The sequence below is a fragment of the Tiliqua scincoides genome, chromosome 3 (assembly GCF_035046505.1).
Source record: "Tiliqua scincoides isolate rTilSci1 chromosome 3, rTilSci1.hap2, whole genome shotgun sequence".
Lineage (NCBI taxonomy): Eukaryota > Metazoa > Chordata > Lepidosauria > Squamata > Scincidae > Tiliqua > Tiliqua scincoides.
In genome coordinates, this window is record NC_089823.1 from 5,514,823 (window position 1) to 5,534,497 (window position 19,675).

Sequence of the window (19,675 nt, forward strand, 5' to 3'; positions counted from 1 at the left end):
CTGGGACCCTTTAAAGGCGTTGACAGACAAGCAAGGTTATTACAGGGGAAAATCAAATTGAAAAACATCCATAGAGTTACACTACCACAAATGGAAGTTACCTCCAAAAAAGGAAAGAATGTTCCTCAGGGTCTTCTGCACAAATAGAATGCTCCATTATCAGAAGAAGCTTGTATTCATGGAAGAGTCACTGTTAGTGGCATTTGAAATCAGTGAGGGTTTTTGTTTTTTGTTTTTTTAAATTTCACTCAGAAGTAAGCTCATTGTGTTCAGTAAGAGGCTGCAATCCTATCTTACTCACCAAAAACAAATCCCTCTAATTACTATAGATGCGGCTCTTTGTCTACAAAAACTCTCCAAGAAAATTTCTAGCCTACACAAAATCAAGAGAGGTATACAGAATACATTCTTACCTTTTGTTCATATGAGGCTCCATAATAACCATCATTCAGACCAAAAATGATTTCATTAGGGCTACGAGAATGTATCTGTTAAATAAAACAGTGCCACAGATTCAATCAAGTTGTTTTAACTTCACTGTCGTCATTTTTCTAGCAATTTTCTGATACTCCTCAGCTGTTTCAAGTTTATCACCATCACTACAGCAGGAGAGGGGAACAAGCACAAAATTGGTTCCAGGTACAGACATTTCCAGGACCAATTGCCCACAACACAAAAAGACACCAAAGAGGCTTGTGACATTTCAAGAATAAAGTCATTTACTGTGGCATAAGCTTCCATGAGTCAAAGCCTAGTTTGGGCATCTTGTGAAATTGTCTCTGATCCAAAACAGCTTATGCCATCCTTAACTGCTTAATCTTTTAAGGCATCACATTGCTGTTTTTCATGCAGCAGACCAAGAAAATTGCATCTCTGGCATCTGTCAAAATGTAAAGTTAGTGTACAATCAAGAGAGTACCTTTTCATTAGCAAACATGTGACCAGCTTCAATTCTCCATCATGTTTAAATTGCCATCATCCCATTTTAGTTCTGCCCAGAATTAATCTGATATATCTACACCTCAAAGACAGCCTTAGAAATCTGCAGAGCTGCACCAGACAGGTGGTTTATTGAAGGCATCTTCAACTATCCAAAACAATATTGAAGAACCATGCTTTATTTTACCTGCTGGCCCAGATATCTGAGTCCATCTAAGTTGACTTTCCACTCAATCAGTAGCTGATAGACATCATTCTTGCCACCCCATATCCTCACCACAAAACAGGATACAGATGTATCAAGGCGATTGGGCATTAGTCCAAAGTCAAGACTTCGCCATGTTGGATTCTGTTAACACAAAACAAGAGATACAGTTGAAGTACACTGAAGATATTCAGAAGCACTCTATCCCAAGCATGCATGCAGCTGCCTTATAAAGAGTCCAACCCTTGATCTATCTAGTTTAATTTAAAAATTAAAGTCCAAACCTATTTTCCAGTGCTGGCATAGCTATGGCAATGGGATGTGTGGTGTATCCTGCACTTGGGTGGCACTCACAGAAGACTCCTCAGAGTAAGGGAATGTTTGTTCCCTTACCTCGGAGCTGCATTGCCCTTACGTCAGTGCTGGAAAGTGGGTTAGGATTGCACCCTAAATGGACTGTTATGCAAAGTAATCACTGCAGGCTGTAACTGAGATGAAGCCTAGCAAGAGTATCTAGTCCAGCCTCTCTACTACCGTTATCAGGACCACACATAAAGACAGACTCATTTGCTCACACATAATGCCCACTAGGCTCCAACATCGTATGTAACAGATCCATCCAACAAGCCAGCACCTAGACCAGCCATTGCTATTTGGGAAGCCACGCTTTGTCTAGGGCTTGCCTCTGGTACAGACTCAGGAGTTGTTGCAGGAGGCTTCAGGATAAAAACTCTGAAGTGCAACTAGAGGAGCTCCCACCACAACTCTTATCCAAGGGGGTGGAGCAAAGGCAAAGAAAAAAAATGCTATACTGAAGCTCAGCAGGAGCTCGGCAGACTCTTGCCTGCTAGGCAGGTAAGGTCAACCTGGGGATGAGAGAGCCCCTCCTCTTTGTGTTCTTCAGATAATGCAACTCTGCCTGGCTACTAAGAGGAGGAACTTCCCACAGTCAAATTCTGAGCCAACCCAGAACCACTGGAGAAAACTGTTGCTGATTTCCAGTTTAATACCACAGTAAATGCTCACCATTTACCAACCATACACAAGAAATCAAATGGAAACACAGAAATACCTTACTTACTGCATGACCATTCAGAGTTAATTATGTTGCATTTGAGACTTGTTTCCAGACAAGTATGTTTAGGATTGCAGCTTAAGAGTATCAGACAGAATAGTCCAGACAAGAATTTGTACAATGTGGGAAAATATTAAGGCTCGCAATGAAATCAACTTACCAGAGAATTCTTTATTATTTCACTCTTATAAAATTCTAGAAAAAAAGAAAAATAAATATTAGACGTCAGACTACATAGGTTTGCGATACAGACTTAGTCCTCATAAACAAGGAGTTTCATGCCATGGAAAGAGATTATAGTACCTTGCATAAAAACAATCTTTAAATAAAACCAGAGTTCATTTCACGCTGGGAAACCAAAATTTCAGCTCAAAATAACTAGAAGTAGGCTGTATGGAAAGTTATTTGACTAGGACAGGATTTCTAAAGTGTGCTCTAGGAGCCCTGGGACTCCTTAAGACCCCTTCAGGGCCTTCTTGAGTACACTGTAAGTGGCTACCATCTGCTTGGTGCTGTACCACTCCAAGCATGCATCAGCACTCTGGGGCTCCCTGAGACTCCGTTAAGGAGCAGAAAAAGTTCAGGAGACCAAAGTGTTTGAGAACTGCTGATCTAGAACATCAAGAGTTATGTCCTTATGATGTAACCCTTTGGAGGCACAGACAATGGACTTACATCTCTTGCATACCTGCATCCATCCCTGCATGGCCTTCACTGCCTTGACTTACAATAATCTATAACAGGGATCTCCTGTTCTTCACCCTACTAGAAATAAAAAATGGTCACAAAGCCTTCTGCTTCTTTCCACTTCCTCCATCTACAGAACAAGAAGATCAAAACTGTGATTTGAACACAAGTATTCCAGGTTCAAGTCTCGTACTAGCTACTTGATAATGGCTATTCGAGAAAAAATTACAGGTCGTGTCTCGTTATCTGCTGATGTTCTATTGGACAAAAAATCTGTGGATAAAAAACAGCGGAAAAATAGATTTAAAGACCCACTTCCAGGTTTCTTGCCCCTCCTTAGCTCCTAATAAGATCATGTCTCAACATTCACAGGGGTTTGATTCTGGAACTCCCTGCTGATACCATAAAATGTGTTAAATAAAAGCAATTTTTAAAAAATTAAGAAGTGCGCCCTTTTACAATTGTGGTTTAAAAACAGCTTTTCTTACTGTTGGACAGAGGCAGTCAGCAATTAGAAATGCAAAAGACCCCTTGCCTTTGCCTGGATCAGCTGAAGAATGGAATGATCACTTGCATGACTGTCTCCCTACAACAGTAAGAAAAGCAGTTTTTTTAAAATGTGATTTTAAGGATGCATTTTCCCTTTCTCCAGGAATCAGCACATTCCTTCTCATTTGCAGTGGCCATTTGTGCTGAGTCAAATCCGTGTATTAAAAAATCAGTGTATAATAAGATTGAGCCTGTACATATTTTGCAAAAACGCCATTATGTTTTTCTTTGAATATACAAATCAAGCAACTCTGTGAAATCAACTGCATGATTTTACCCTACTTCTTTTGAGCAGAACTTCTTGGTTTAGACACCAAATACTTTCAGTGACTAGAGTATGAGCAAAGAACACTAATGCTTAAAAAAGTCTGATTTGCAAAGATATTGAGAAAAGCCAGAAGGAGCCTATTTCATTAATAACAACAATAATAACAATAATAACAATAATAGCAGACATTTATATACCGCCTTTCTTGGTCTTTATTCAAGACTTTATTCAAGGCGGTTTACATAGGCAGGCTTTATTTAAATCCCTTATTAAATAGGGATTTTTACAATTTGAAAGAAGGTTCTTTCTTTCAAGAACCACTACATTCAGGTGTTTCTTTCTGATCTGGTTTCACATTCTGGCCTCCATCCTCCCACGCTCAGAGCAGATGGAATAGCTCGGCTTCAGCTTGTCAGCTGCTTCAAGGTCGCACGGTGCCGGTGGCCTCGAATTGGCGACCTTGTGGATGTTATCTTCAGGCAGACGGAGGCTCTACCCTCTAGACCAGACCTCCTGCCCAATACAATGGAAAGTAACAATCCTAAGAGACAGGAGGTTGGTCATCAGAATGGGCATGATCCTTCTGAAGAATCCATTTAAGACACTCTCGGCTACACTTGGCAAGACTTGGGGGCCGAACTTATAAAAGAATAACTCAGGTAGAGCCTATTACATTTTGGGGAAAGGACAAGGCAAGCACTGACAACTATAAACCCAGATTTTTCAGTTATTCATCTGACGCCTGGTATAAGAGGAGGTCGACATTTAATCCACAATCTTGCACAAACTGAGCAGGAGAGACCACAAGCAAGAGCACAAAGGTTGCAGACTATGTTCTTAAGCGTTGTTTTAAGCTTAGTTACTATAGTGATAAGTACCTTAGAAAAATATTAAGTGTGTGCACAGTATGTAGACAGGGTCAGAGATCAAGGGTGGCATGGCACAAGTTCCTTGTATTTTCAGTAGCTGGGAAATCCAATTACTGCTGCATAAAGTCTGAAGAACTTTCAATTATTACTGTAGTACAGAGACAGGTAAAGTCTGATCACAAAAGCAGGAGGCATTGCTGTCCAAAGACAATCTATACAAGACTGTTCATTGTTTTACAGCTATTTCTATGACTGCAAGACAGCAATCAAATCATTAAGAGTAGCTAGGATCAGCATAGCTGATCATATCACAAAACACAGAACTCAATTACTATAACAAAGTCCCAAGAATCTCAGCTTTAAAAAACACTCAGGTGTTTTTTTTTAATCCTTGTGGGTTCTAGCAAAAACCTTAATATTTGAGGATCAGGATGTAGTACTATTTAACTATCAACCACTTGTTATGGACTTCCCTAACGAGAGTCACGTACTTTTAGACTCAAAGCAAACGTGTGTGTGTGTGTGTGTGTGTGTGTGTGTGTGTGTGTGTGTGTGTGTGTGTGTGTGTGTGTGTGTGTGTGTGTGTGTGTGTGTGTTCCAAAATTCTGTAGAGTGGAAGTTACAGATATGTTAAAGCACACAAATCATGTAATTTTCATCGCTGGAGATGAAGCAGAGCACAGCTTCCATAATGTCTAGATCAAGTTAGAATTTAGTTTATTCCATTCATATTTATTACCAAAATATTTTGTAATGGATTTCATCCATTTTCATTAGTTCCATTTGTTATTATTTCATTTGCTTTTCTGTTGCCTGTAATTTTTCTGTTTTTCATCCACCTAGCATGAAATTTGAGCACATTCTACTAAACTAAGAATCAGACTTGCCGAAGTTCAGTCACATAGGAAAAAATGGTCCTTGTTTTATCAGCTAGAAACAAACACAAGGTGCAAGTGCTTTAAATATCAAAACAAGTTTAATAAAAACAAACAAGTACAATCATGGCAGAAGGGCATTGAGGTTGCTAAACATGAACACACACACCTCTCAATCACTGCAAACCGACATATTTAATCTCTCACAAAGATCAGACTACTGGCTACAGGAACTAATCTCTTTAAATTTCAAACTATAAATCACTTAGAACGCAATCCTAACCAACTTTCCAACACTGACATAGCTGTGCCAGTCAGGCATATGCTGCATCCTGCAGTTGGGTGTCACTCACGGAGGCCTCCTCAAAGTGAGGGAATGTTTGTTCTCTTACCTTAGAGTTGCATTGCCCTTATGTCAGTGCTGGAAAGCATTGACGTAAGGGGTTAGGACTGCACCCTTAATCTCACTCTACACCAGTGATTTTCAACGTTTTTCATCTTATGGCACACTGACAAGGCACTAAAATGGTCAAGCAACACCACCAGGTTTTTGACAACTGACAAAGCACACCATGCTGCTAGTGAGGGCTCACATCTCCCATTGGCCCTATTAATAAATGACCTTCCCCCAAATTCCTGTGGCACACCTGTGGACCACTCATGGCACACCATGCCATGGCAAAGTGATTGAAAATGGCTGCTCTACACATTAGCTTGGGAAAGGAAGAGACACTATGGAAGAAGGGTAACTGTAACAGGTGACTGAGGAATGTTTTTGCAAACAATAATCTGCAAAAGTATTTTTTTTTTGAGGGGAAAAAACCTTACACAGGGTAAATGCAAATCTTCTCCTCTATCTTTAAAAGACTCACTTCCTTTGTTACTGTGAGTGGCTCTGTGTGGAAAGAAGAGCTATTTGAGTGCTGGTACTTCACCTAAAATGTGTTTTGAGCATGTCACCATTATCCTTGCTTCCCCACTCCTAACCCTCTATTTGTCCTAGTATACCTGCTGGAAGAAACACGCCTACGAATAGTAATTAATGAAACCTGTTCAAACCAACAGCAACTTTGAGAAGTGGTGTAACTGAGTGGCACAGCACATGGTTTGCATGCAGAAGCTCCCAGGCATCTTGAGGGAGGACTGTAAAAGATCCTCAATCTGAAGCACCTGAAAGCTGCTGCAGAGGACTTAGCCAATACCGAGCTAGATGGGTCAATGGTCTGACTCAGTAGAAGGCAGCTCTACATGTTTGAAGCCAATTTGCAGCTCTGGAATTTGTTTTGTTTCTAGAAATGAGTGAGCCCCGTTTGGCCCAGCTTTTTATTTGCTACAAAACAAATGCACACCCTAAATCCAGCCGAAGCCTCAGTCCCTATCCTTTACAAAGTGAACAGAAATTTCTCACAGTATTTGCACTGGGGCAGAACAGAGAACATGTTTGATAGACTAAAATAAGCTGAATTACTGGGGATAGGAACAATTGTAGCAATAAATTTGTGTCTACCTTTACATATCTTTGTATTATCACACAGGTGAAGCGTGAAGTAGGTGTCCAGAAGGCGATAACCATTCCTATTAATTATGTTCCTTGCTGCAACATTCCGCAGGTGACGAAGACGCCGCTGCAAAGGAAATAAAATATTAAGGAGCCTTGATTTTAAAAAAAAATCCATAAAATGTACACACAAACTCCTACACAGCACAACACAGGTCAGCCACATTACGCTGTTAAAAAGAAAACCAGCAATAAAACAGAAACTACAGCAACAAAAGCAGAGTTCCTAAAGGCCCAACCCACACCCCAACTAAACAGCAATCCTAAGTAAACAGGTCTTTAGCCCCTGAAGGAATGAGGGGGCATTTCTTAAAGGCCCTATTTCTTGCTGCCATTCCCTGACCTTCAACAGGAGTAGCACTGACAAGAGGGCCCTCTCAGATTATTCCAGCTGGACTACATGGAAGAAGGCAATCTTTTAGACTCCCAGACCCCAAGCCATAAAGCGCTTTATAGGTTAACACCAGCATACTGAATTGTGCTTGGAAACAAACTGGCAGCCAGTTCAGCCACAGAAGCAGCAGCCCAACTGCCTAGCCCTTGCAACCACATGAGCCGCTATGTTCCACTCTAAGTGCAGTTTCAAGGGCAGCCCCATGCAGAGGGCCTTACAGCTATCTAACTGAAATGTCACCATAGCCAAGTCAGACTGATGCAGGTACAGTTGCAACTGGCACACCAACCAAAGCTTGTTCTGCATCTATAAGCCTCAGCTGCAAGCCTTACTTCTCACTTCTGTACCACCTTAAGAGCATAAGAACAGCCCCACTGGATCAGGCCATAGGCCCATCTAGTCCAGCTTCCTGTATCTGACTGCAGCCCACCAAATGCCCCAGGGAGCACACGAGATAACAAGAGACCTCATCCTGGTGCCCTCCCTTGCATCTGGCATTCTGACATAGCCCATTTCTAAAATCAGGAGGTTGCACATACACATCATGGCTTGTAACCCGTAATGGATTTTTCCTCCAGAAACTTGTCCAATCCCCTTTTAAAGGCGTCCAGGCCAGATGCCATCACCACATCCTGTGGCAAGGAGTTCCACAGACCAACCATACACTGAGTAAAGAAATATTTTCTTTTGTCTGTCCTAACTCTCCCAACACTCAATTTTAGTGGATGTCCCCTGGCTCTGGTGTTATGTGATAGAGTAATAAGCATCTCTCTATCCACTTTATCCCTTCCATGCATAATTTTATATGTCTCAAATATGTCTCCCCTCAAGCGTCTCTTTTCTAGGCTGAAGAGGCCCAAATGCCGTAGCCTTTCCTCATAAGGAAGGTGCCCCAGCCCAGTAATCATCTTAGTCGCTCTCTTTTGCACCTTTTCCATTTCCACTATGTCTTTTTTGAGATGCGGTGACCAGAACTGGACACAATACTCCAGGTGTGGCCTTACCATCGATTTGTACAACGGCATTATAATACTAGCCATTTTATTCTCAATACCCTTCCTAATGATCCCAAGCATAGAATTGGCCTTCTTCACTGCCGCCGCACATTGGGTCGACACTTTCATCGACCTGTCCACCACCACCCCAAGATCTCTCTCCTGATCTGTCACAGACAGCTCAGAACCCATCAGCCTATATGTGAAGTTTTGATTTTTTGCCCCAATGTGCAGGACTTTACACTTACTCACATTGAAAGGCATCTGCCATTTTGCTGCCCATTCTGCCAGTCTGGAGAGATCCTTCTGGAGCTCCTCACAATCACGTCTGGTCTTCACCACTCAGAAAAGTTTGGTGTAGTCTGCAAACTTTGCCACCTCACCGCTCACCCCTGCTTTCAGGTCATTTATGAAGAGATTGAAAAGCACCGGTCCCAGGACAGATCCTTGGGGCACACCGCTTTTCACCTCTCTCCATTGTGAAAATTGCCCATTGACACCCACTCTCTGCTTCTTGGTCTTCAACCAGTTCTCAATCCATGAGAGGACCTGCCCTCCAACTCCCTGACTGTGGAGTTTTTTCAGTAGCCTTTGGTGAGGGACCGTGTCAAAAGCCTTCTGAAAGTCCAGATATATAATGTCCATGGGTTCTCCCACATCCACATGCCTGTTGACCTTTTCAAAGAATTCTATAAGGTTCGTGAGGCAAGACTTACCCTTACAGAAGCCATGCTGATTCTCCCTCAGCAGGGCTTGTCCGTCTATGTGTTTTGAGATTCTATCTTTGATGAGGCATTCCACCATCTTACCTGGTGAAGATGTTAGGCTGACTGGTCTATAGTTTCCCAGGTCCCCCCTCCTTCCCTTTTTAAAAATCGGTGTGACATTTGCTATCCTCCAATCTTCTGGCACCATGGCCGTTTTGAGGGACAAGTTGCATATTTTAGTCAAGAGATCAGCAACTTCATTCTTCAATTCCTTAATAACTCTTGGGTGGACGCCATCAGGGCCAGTTAATTATTGATCTTTAATTTATCAATTAGGTCTGAAACATCTTCTCTTTCAACCTCTACCTGACTTAACTCCTCGGTAAGGAGGGGCCGTTCGGGCAGCGGTATCTGCCCGAGGTCTTCTGCCGTGAAGACAGATGCAAAGAACTCATTTAATTTCTCTGCCATCTCTAAGTCTCCTTTTATCTCCCCTTTCCCTCCCTCACCATCCAGAGGGCCAACCGCTTGTCTGGCAGGTTTCCTGCTTCTAACATATTTGAAGAAGCTTTTATTATTCCCCTTAATGTTGCCGGCCATGCGTTCCTCATAGTCTCTCTTGGCCTCCCATATCACCTTCTTGCATTTCTTTCGCCACAGTTTATGTTCCTTTTTATTCTCCTCATTAGGGCAAGACTTCCATTTACGGAAGGAAGCTTCCTTGCCCTTTACGGCCTCTCTAACATGGCTGGTTAGCCATGCGGGCACCCTCCTGGACTTAGTTGAGCCCTTCTTCCTTTGCAGTACACACTTCTGCTGGGCCTCTGTTACTGTTGTTTTAAGCAGCCTGCATGCACTCTGGAGAGATTGGACTCTTTTTACCTTCCCTTTCAACCTCCTTCTAACCAGCCTCCTCATTTGAGGGAAGTCCGATGGAGGAGGCAGCGACATGATCCGCAGGATCACATCGCTCAGGGGGCTGCAGGGGCCTGGCTGTACTTACCAGAGACTTCTCACCTTACACATTTGCACTACCATTCAGGTGCACCTAACCTACCTGAGGCCAAGAAATACTCAATTAGCTGGCTTTAGAGCTTGTGAAACACACACTGAGACACAAAAAAGTCAATACAGGTGGAGCCTATTTATCCGCATTAGTTCCGTTCCTTGACACGGCGCAATTAACAAAAAACGTGTTGTGCTAAATGCCATAGAGTTACGCAAGTTCGCTGCAGCCTGACACTTCCGGATGGAAGGAAACTAAGGCAGCTGTTCTCAATCCCCTCCCCCCGCCTCCCCCACCTTTCCCTTTCACAGGTGGGATCCTGAGCTTGCTTGGGAAGCCTCGTCCTCTGTGTCCCAGGCGGCCTCCCAACAGCGCTGCAGGTTCTCCTCCTCCTCTTCGTTGCTGTCACCCCTGCAGTCCTCCCTGGTCACCGCCATCATGGAAGCTCCTCTGCCCCGAAGCATTCTGGGACTTGTAGTCCGGCTCTCTGCTCACCCTCACCTGTCTCTCCAAGGCTTGCTTGGGAAGGCTTGCTGGAGCATGAGAGCCTGCATCATGGGGGGGGGGGGGAAATTCGGCAAACACTTCCTGCGTTTTTTAAGCAATCCCCTCTCCTCCCCCTCCTGAGCCCTCCCCACTGCCAGCTGCCCAGCTTCTTTTACAGTTGGAATGCTGAGCTTTTAAGAGTCCAGCCCTATGCATTTCTACTCAGAAAGTCAATGGGGCTTACTCCCAGGAAAGTGTAGAGAGGATTGTAGGCTAAATCTCATGCTTTGCCTGCACCATTGTGGGGGGGGGGGGAGATTCGGCAAACACTCCCTGGGTTTTTTAAAGCAATCCCCTCTTCTGCTACCACACCTGTGTGTGCGTGTGTGTGAGAGAGAGAGTGAGTGAGTGAGTGAGAGAGAGCGCTCCACCTCGCTGCACCTGTTCTGGTTACACAGGGTTTTCAGCCCCCCCCCCCTTCAGCCTCAGCTGGCTCAGGGGCTCCAGGAATGTTACTGTTCCTTAGCAAGGGGAACCTCTTCCATGGCTCCAGGGCTATTCCCTGCCTGGGCAAGGCGGAGACTTTTTGCAGTGTTTTGGGCTGCCTGGAAATGGATGACAGAAACGGGGACGCCAGCGCAGGGCAAAGGAGGCAAAGGTGTGTGTGACTTTCAGTACCCCGGCCCCATTCACATTGAGACAAATCCACAGATAAAAAAAATCCATGGAGAAATAGGCTGCACTGTATAACCTTTCCACATGCTGTGGACAAGCACCTTAAAGTCAAAATGTCTTAACTGTAGTATGCAAGGAGAAAAAAATCCAAGAAAAACACAGCCCTTAAACACATGGTGAAGGAATTCGTTGAAGACAACATGCACCTTCCATATGCATAAGATCATTACTGGGCCAGAAAGAAGCAGCAAGCTCCCTCCTTATAACATCTGGCCTACAGCATTCTAAGCATGGAAAACATGCTATTAAAGTACTTAGAGGTCTACTAAATGAAATCCATGCTCACTTTTGCAATTCAAGGTCATGGCTCACATCAAGCAACTCTAGCAGGCTCTGAGACTTTATAGTGTATTCAGAACCATTACAGTGAGAAGTTATGGAGACAAGAGATTAACAGTCTTCTCATTATTGCTTAAGTGGGTTGGCAGAGAATTCCTGCTGCATCAGAATAATTTCTATACACTGTATACACAACATTCTGAATTGTGTAATTTAGCCTGCAAGCCTTTTAGAGAAGAGTGCTATGAGTCAAGTCCACTCTATCCAAGAGTGACAGGCTACTCCAATATTAAATTCACAGGAGGAATGTAGAATTAGCATTTAATATGCAACACTGTACAACTGTCATGACAGCCAAGTTTTAAATGACAAGGCTCCTGCTCATTTCATTACTGTGCTGTACAGCTTCAAGAAGTGATGCCTGCTTTGGTTACAGGGACAGCTTTTCAAGCCCCTGAAGCACTTACAAAACTGTCCCACCTACACAGCCAAGGCGGTACAGGAATCCTTAGGCTGGGATGACCAACCTTATCAGAAGTGGCACTCACCACTGCCATATTAGGAAGGTAACTGCAACTCACTAAACCCTGCAATGCTAATCCATGGCAAAAATTCACCAAACAGTGGCTCAACATTGCTTCTCTTTTTTTCAAATGAGTAGCTATCCATCAAATGATGGGTGCCATGTCCCCTTGCTTTCAAGCACACACTCCCTTTCACAGTGTACAACAAGTTCTCACTTAAAGTTTGAAGTGCTAAACCTCATTATGTGATGCTAGAACTTCTGAAACATTCTCACCATCTACTATAGAAGTTCCCAAACTCCTCCGAGAGAGTTGGGAACCTTGTAAGTAGTGGCAGGGCGGGAGTGGGGTGGCCCTGATGTCGCCCCAGCAATCATGGCGCTGGTGGGGACCCAGAGACAATGTACGGGGGGGCTCCTAAAGCCTCCATGAGGGTCTTGGAGGTTCACAGCAACTTCTGTGAGCATCCATGTGGCTGCCTTGAGCTCCAATTGCTGATCAGAGCTCATTTATGGTCTCCAGGATTTCCTCAGCTATCACTGCGGCGACATCAGGGCACCTAATCCTGGGTCACTTCCCTTAAGGGGAAATGGCTCATTTCCAGTTCCTCTAGTGCAGGGCTTTTCAAACTGGGGTGTCACAACGCCCCAGTCTGAGGATCCTAGCCTCTGCTCCCTTAAGGGCGGGGGTAGCAAGGAGGAAGGAGGCAGCGACGCAATCCCCAAGATCACATCACTCAGGGGGCTGCAGGGGCTTGACTGTACTTATCAGAGACTTCTCCAGCCTCCCAGGGGAGCAGGGAGCCCTGCACGACAGACTGCAGCGCTCCCCGAAGCTTAAGAAGTGAAAGTGGAGTGATCGTACTCCACTTCCGGTTTTGCAGAGCAAAACCAAGAGCAAAATCAGCAACAGAACTTCCCTGGGGGAAAGAGCTCCATGGGCTGAGTACTGAAGCCAAGAATATCTTTGAAGGTGGTGGGACCCAGGGCAGAGACTCCTCAGGAAAGCAGGACTGTGTGGAGCAGGCAGACTTTGTGATACACTGATCCCAAAACTGGGGGCCCATGAAAATTAAGCATCAGGATAACATACTCTGTAAAAGATGTTCCACTGGCACTCCAGGGTGCAGCATTTTGCAGCTGGCATAATTTCTAACACTTTTTAAAAAATGCCTCCTCAGAGTACATGGAAAGTCTAACCCAACATGTGCAAGAATGGCCAGATTGCTTTATTCCAGAAAGAGTGCCACTAGCACACCTGTTGAAGCTGTGCAAAAGCACTCCTGGCTACAGTAACCACTTGCCCATTCAGGAGTAGAGCTTGGTCCAGACTTTCCCCCTCCTAACTGTGAATCTGATCTCATCAGAAGTAGAGCTCCCCATCCAAAACAGGTTGAATTCCTAGTCCCAGATCAGCTTTTCTACTACCAAAAGGGTTAATTAAACAGGATTTTCTCAGAAAAGTTCAACATGCAGAAAAGGAACAGTCTGATAATGCCAGTGTGCTCACTCTGAAACAGCACTACCTCACAGACCTGAAAGATGAGGACATGGAATTCACAAAAGCACTTTTTCCGCAAAGCCCTAAAATCACACTTCTGTATATACAGTAATTATCTGAAAACCAAAGCAAATCCCTATAAACAGTTTTTTTCAGTTGTCAAACACAAGCTCCAAGCTCAATACTTTAACATCAGAAAATCTGAATGAGTTGTTTTGTTTTTTTTTAATCAAAGACACTGACAGTCAGGGGGGCCTGATGATTGGCACCTGGATGGCCAGAGGCTACAACTGCTGTTGTATAGTGGCTAAAAGTCATCGTGACAAATCAGGATATTGCAAGCTCAATTCTCACCTCTGTTGTGAACTCACTCAATACCTTTTGAGTGAGAGCTACTCTCACTCAGTCTCAGTTCTTCAGCTGCAACAGATAAATAGTACTTTTTACCTTACAGGGCCTAGAACAGGTTACAAGATAATTCATCTAGCATTTAGAACACTTGGCAGCTCTGTTGAAATGCACATTACTGCTACTTCCAGTTAACTTAAGCCCTGGAACTTTTTGATTAAGAAGTGGCTGAAGGTAGGAGTGGAAGACACAGACTAGATCACACCAGGGAGAACTTCCCTCCTTTCACTAACATGCTCAGAACCACCAAGACAGACTCCTACCAATCTGGGTCCCGGGGCTGCAACTGTTTCTCCTGTTTATTTCCTAAGTCATGATTTGATGCTACATCTCATGCTTTTAAACTGTTCCAAAGTTCTTGGTAATTACTTTATAAGAGTAACAAAATTATCTCTCCTGTTTTGCCACTTACTAAGTTGGCATCCTTCAGTCTCGGAAGACTATGGTGACGTGCTCTGAAAGGTGGTTCTGGAACAGAGTGTCCTCTCCAGAGCGCGAAGCCTGGGTAAAGTAGGTATGGAGGATAGGCTGTTACCCATGCAGCAAATCCCCCCTCTCCACGTCGCTGAAATGGTCCAATGGAAAGGCAGAGGCCAATACGGTTGGTTCCAGCGGCGTCGCAGGAGTTGCCAGAACATGACTGTGTTCAGCCATGAACTGCCTCAGGGACTCCACTGCCACTTAATCCTATAAAATTGCAAAACTGATTTCCTGGAATTTAAGACATCTGTCTAGTCAAGACTGCTAGAAATTTTAAAAAGCTCTCTTTTAATAGTGGTTTTTCTTTGCACTATCCAACATCCTTGTTGAATTTTCTTGGTGGTTCTGTAGAGAAAGTTTGAACTGCAACACTGCAGAGGTCTAATAATTACTTTTTTTAAAGAAGTTACTACTGAACCAAACAACAGCTTCAGCCCAGTGAGCCACGGCATACACACCTACAATACCTTGTAGCAGCGGTTTTCGGACTTTGGCATCGAGACGCCCCAGCCTGAAGGCCCTACCTCTTTCCCCTTAAGGGGCGGGGGGCAGGGGGGAGGCAGGGAGGAGGCAGTGGCGAAAACCCCAGGATCACACAGCTCAGGGGGGCTGCAGGGACTGAGATGCACTCACCAGTTCCTGCAGCATCCTGTTGGGGGTGCAGGGAGCCCTACGCGAGTACCTGCAGGGCTCCCCAGCTCCTTAGAAGTGAAAGTGGAGCCATCATGAGGCGCTCACACAGGGCTCCCCGCACCTCCAACAGGTTGCTGCAGGGACTGGTGAGTGCATCCCAGTCCCAGCAGCCCCCCTGAGCTGTGTGATCCTGAGGATCGCATCGCTGCCTCTCCCCCCCCAAACCCGGTAGGACTTACAGTGATGCAAACTCTCCAAGAGAGTTTGAAAACCGCTGCCTTGTTGGAATAGCACTGTCCTTTAAACAGTGTTAGGCTTCAACTATTAGACTGAGGTCAAATGTGCTTGACTGGTGTTTCTGTAAGAGTGCCATGCTAAAGCATTTGCATAGTTCTGAGAGGAACAAAGAGTAAAGAAGCCAAGTAATCCTTCCTCTAACAGTGTTTTGTTTGAACACTCTATCTTCACTGTAACTTTTACAATATTACAAGAAAAAGGTTAAAATCCATAAAACCGTGTAAAGTGTTGGTGCAGAAAAATAAAAACTGCCTGCACTGTGCTCTGTACAGAAGCTGCTTATTCTGGCTAGTGCTTAATCAATGAGAGCTGGGAGCAGGATGCATTCTGGCTAGCATGGGGTCAGTCACCTGCTACCAAGAAATGCTTCCGGAGAAGAAAGAGTGGGCAAGGCCGTCTACCCTAGATACCTCCTTCAACAAAATGTCTATATACCCAAAGACGAGTCACAACCCATTTCATCCTCCTGGAAATAGTTCCTCCCATCATCTTCTACTGCTACTGTGTTGGGAGTTATGGAGGAGTGTTGAATTACTCCACAGGCTCCAACCAAATGCACCAGCCAGTACAGTACTGCAAATACATCTACATAGGAACAGTCATAATGATCTCCTATAGTGCTGCTTCATACAACATTCTATTTCCAAGGACATATTCACAGCGTTATGGGAGATACTGCTGTATATCCACCAAATATGCTGTTTAAAAACTTGTGACTCATGAGAACACAATCACAGAAATACAGTAAGGACCTAGAGCAGGGGTGCCCAAACCCCAGCCTGGGGGCCACTTGTGGCCCTCAGGGGCTCCCAATCTGGCCCTTGGGGAGCTCCCAGTTTCCAATGAGCCTCTGGTCCTCCAGAGACTTGCTGGAGCCCATGTTGGCCCGACACAACTTTTCTCAGCATGCCGATGACTGTTCAACCTCTCACCTGAGCTGTGGGATGAGGGCTTCCGCCACTGCTTGCTGTTTTACACTTGTGATGCAGCAGCGGCAGCGAAGGAAAGGCTAGCCTTGCTTTGTGCAAGGTCTTTTATAGGCCTTGAGGTACTGCAAGACCTTCAATCATTCATACAAGTTCCATCTCTAATAAATTCGTTTATGTTAATTTATTCAAATTTGAAATGTAAATTCATTCATTTTTTTCCTGGCCCCCAACTCAGTGCCAGAGAGATGATGTGGCCCTCCTGCCAAAATGTTTGGACACCCCTGGCCTAGAGGGAGGACATAACAGGCAAGGAGGTTCAAACAAAGAATGCTAGAACAGGGACACCAGATTAAATCTTCTGGAAAGAAACTGTTATTGGTTTTGTACACTGCACTTTTCCCTTTTTGGATTAAATAGATGTTAACCCCTGAAAAGTGGACAAAAGGCACCTTTTAAAGTGGTGGTCTGCTTCTATTTCAGAGAAGTAAAGCAGAAGTCCCTATTTACCCCTGCAGAGTGCCTTGCTCAAGTTCCTTTATATATTTTCAGATTGTGAGCCCTTATGGCAGAGAAAACCATTAAACCACTTTGTGAACTTTTTTGTTGGAGCAGCAACAAATGAATACTCTCATCACCACCACCATCTTTTACAAAACAAGAATATGCTCCCTCTGCATTCAACACAACAGGCCCATTCAAGCTTGCTAGAATTCTTATAAAATTCTACCCTGCCCATTTTAACCTTTTTTGTCCCACTGAAAGATCCTATTCTCAGTTTGTTCTGTAGTTTGTTTCATGAACTTTTTTTTTTAAATACTGTACACATCCTTTCACATGTCCACCTTTCAGCTTTGAAAAAATATTGCCTGCCCCAAGCACATGAATGTCAGAAGCCGTGAATTTACAGATTGGTCTTTTAGGCTACAGCACAATACATCCCAGGCAGCAGGTTGCCAAGAAATTTTATCATAGCGCCTAGGAAAGGGCCAGTTTTTTCCCCGCCCAAAAAATTACCTTGCTTAGGGCACAATCCTAACCAAGTCTACTCAGAAGTAAGTCCTATTCTGTTCAATGGGGCTTACTCTCAGGAAAGTGGTTAGGATTGCAGCCTTAAAAAAATAAACATACCATGTTTTTCAGTGGGCATTGGTGCAGAAAGGACCCCTAGAGGTCCATACGGGACAGGCACATAAGATAGGAAGCCAGGCATACAACTCAGAGAAGGTGGTGCACCATGCAGGAGGCTGCTCTGACTGGCAGGAACGCAGGTAGAGGCTGCAGGTCCATCTGCTACCTGTTGACATGTTTGCCCACACCTAGTACCATGTCTTCACTCAGATAAGTGCCAGCACAAGAAACCCTACCGCTCTACCCACAACACACTGGAGGTCCTGTCATACAAAATCCAGACTGTCTATGCCTCCACTGTTTCCAGTCATTAAAAATAGTAGCACTGAAAAGTTGTCAGTGGCAAGTCTTTAAAACTTTAAATATATCCCTCTGAACAAAACTGCTTTCCAGTGCGTATCTACTCAGAAATAAACCAACTTACTTCAAGGGGACTTACTTCCAAAGAAGTGTACAGGACTGCAGCCCCTCAGCATCATGAAGCGTATACAGACTATTCACTGGTGGCATGCAAGCTTGTGGGGGGAGCAAGCATTAACATACCAAAAGTTGTAAAGTTTATCTGGTCCTAACGTTTGAACTGGCTCCTAAACCCAAAGCAAATTTGTCAAGGCCTGCCGTAGGCAACTCTCTCTGCCATCTAGCTGCAAAATGGGAATCCTGACCTACATTAACAAATGCAAAATCCTTTATAAACACTTATACTGTATTACTACTAGAGTAATGCCTTCCTCCTTACTCAACTTCTCCTCCACAAGGCAGGCCTTAATTCAGTAAAAGAATATAGGTTTTCATAAGACCCTAGTTTGTGTCCATCACACACCTGGACCTATCACAAGTGGCTTTTTTAAGCTTCAAACACTTTAAGCTTAAACTGTAAATAAGAATGCAAACCATCATCTAAATGCAAACATTAAAGAGGAATCTGTGAATACCTTGCCTATTTTCTCCCCTTAGAGACGGTAAATACTATATATTTCATGTAACTGACTTAACAGAAAGTATCTGCCCATGTGCTTATTCCATAGATTCCAAAAGCCTCCCACAGCTTCCTGTGTCAGAAAGTCTCTTACCCAGATGCCTAACCCTGCCAAAATCCTTAGTCTATAATGCAGCAAGACAGCTATCCACATCAAGTCCAAAAAAAGTCAGATAATAGTAAAAATTGCAAAATTGGTAACTTATAGGTTACTTATAGGTATTTCTAACATAACCTCCCAGGCATTCATGAAAGACAACTAATAAGATACAATGACTAAAACAACTGCCTATGTCCAAATGTTGCATACTTCATCACTATGCGCTGCTTGGGAGCTTCCAGATGTATCTGGCGAGCTACTGCTGCCAACAGGATGTCAGACTAGATGAGCCTTGGTTTGATCCAGCAAGGAAGCTGTGTTTTTACAGGGTCAATGAATACAGTTCAACAACAGAAGCCAATTATTATAAGAAGCAGAGTTGCGTGGGCTCATCCATTTATTTAATGTAGAGGAGCATGACCGAAGACTTGAGAATGACCATCATCAAGGCTTTTACTCATGAAGCAGGGTTTAAGCCCAATACAAAGCAACATTTAAGCAAATTCATACTGGTCTCAAGAGTCTAGCCACAATGTAAGAGACTAACATCATCAACAGAATAAGGACCATCTCAGGAATTAAGCATTCCAAAGCAAGTCTAATTTGGTGCATCACAAGTGACACTATGTGAAGACAAGGTGCAAAGCTACAGTCTGCTCAGGCACTGCAAACCTAAAAAAAAACTTAATATTTAATGCTCAAGTCACATTAAAACCCATTTTTGCCCAGCCTACAGGTGTACACATTTGATCCCTGTTCTGTATATGCATGTGGACAGAAACGGCTTAAAGTAGCTAATTTTTAAAATGCACTAGGTCTCTTTAAATAGGACAAAACTGGTCAAGCCACTAATATATGGAACTTTTAAAAATTGAAACATGCGCACAAATTTATTTCCTAAACGTTCAAGCCACTCACTTTGTTCCCATTTTCAAGGTTCACATCCACAATCAGGAACATTACTGTTTCTCAATGTTTGTCTCCCACAGTACACTTCTCATGGTCGACCAACTGGAAATATCACTGGAAGTAACTGGCAATGTTGTTTAGAGAGCCCACATTTATGGAAC

The 19,675-nt window shown here is 43.8% G+C and overlaps 1 protein-coding gene across 3 annotated transcripts in view; it reads right to left on the minus strand.

The window, feature by feature from the left end:
- Window positions 1-19,675, minus strand: part of UVRAG (UV radiation resistance associated) — a 95,986-nt gene that overhangs the window by 66,119 nt on the left and 10,192 nt on the right. For 2 of the 3 annotated variants that reach the window (XM_066620237.1, XM_066620239.1), the window contains exons 2-5: window positions 6,975-7,092; window positions 2,380-2,414; window positions 1,127-1,288; window positions 414-488 (exon numbers count right to left, since the gene is read on the minus strand). In XM_066620237.1, the coding sequence (XP_066476334.1) occupies window positions 414-488; window positions 1,127-1,288; window positions 2,380-2,414; window positions 6,975-7,092 (390 nt within the window). Of the gene's footprint in view, window positions 1-413; window positions 489-1,126; window positions 1,289-2,379; window positions 2,415-6,974; window positions 7,093-19,523; window positions 19,601-19,675 lie in introns of those variants that run through there. The other variant, XM_066620240.1, reaches the window with a different exon arrangement.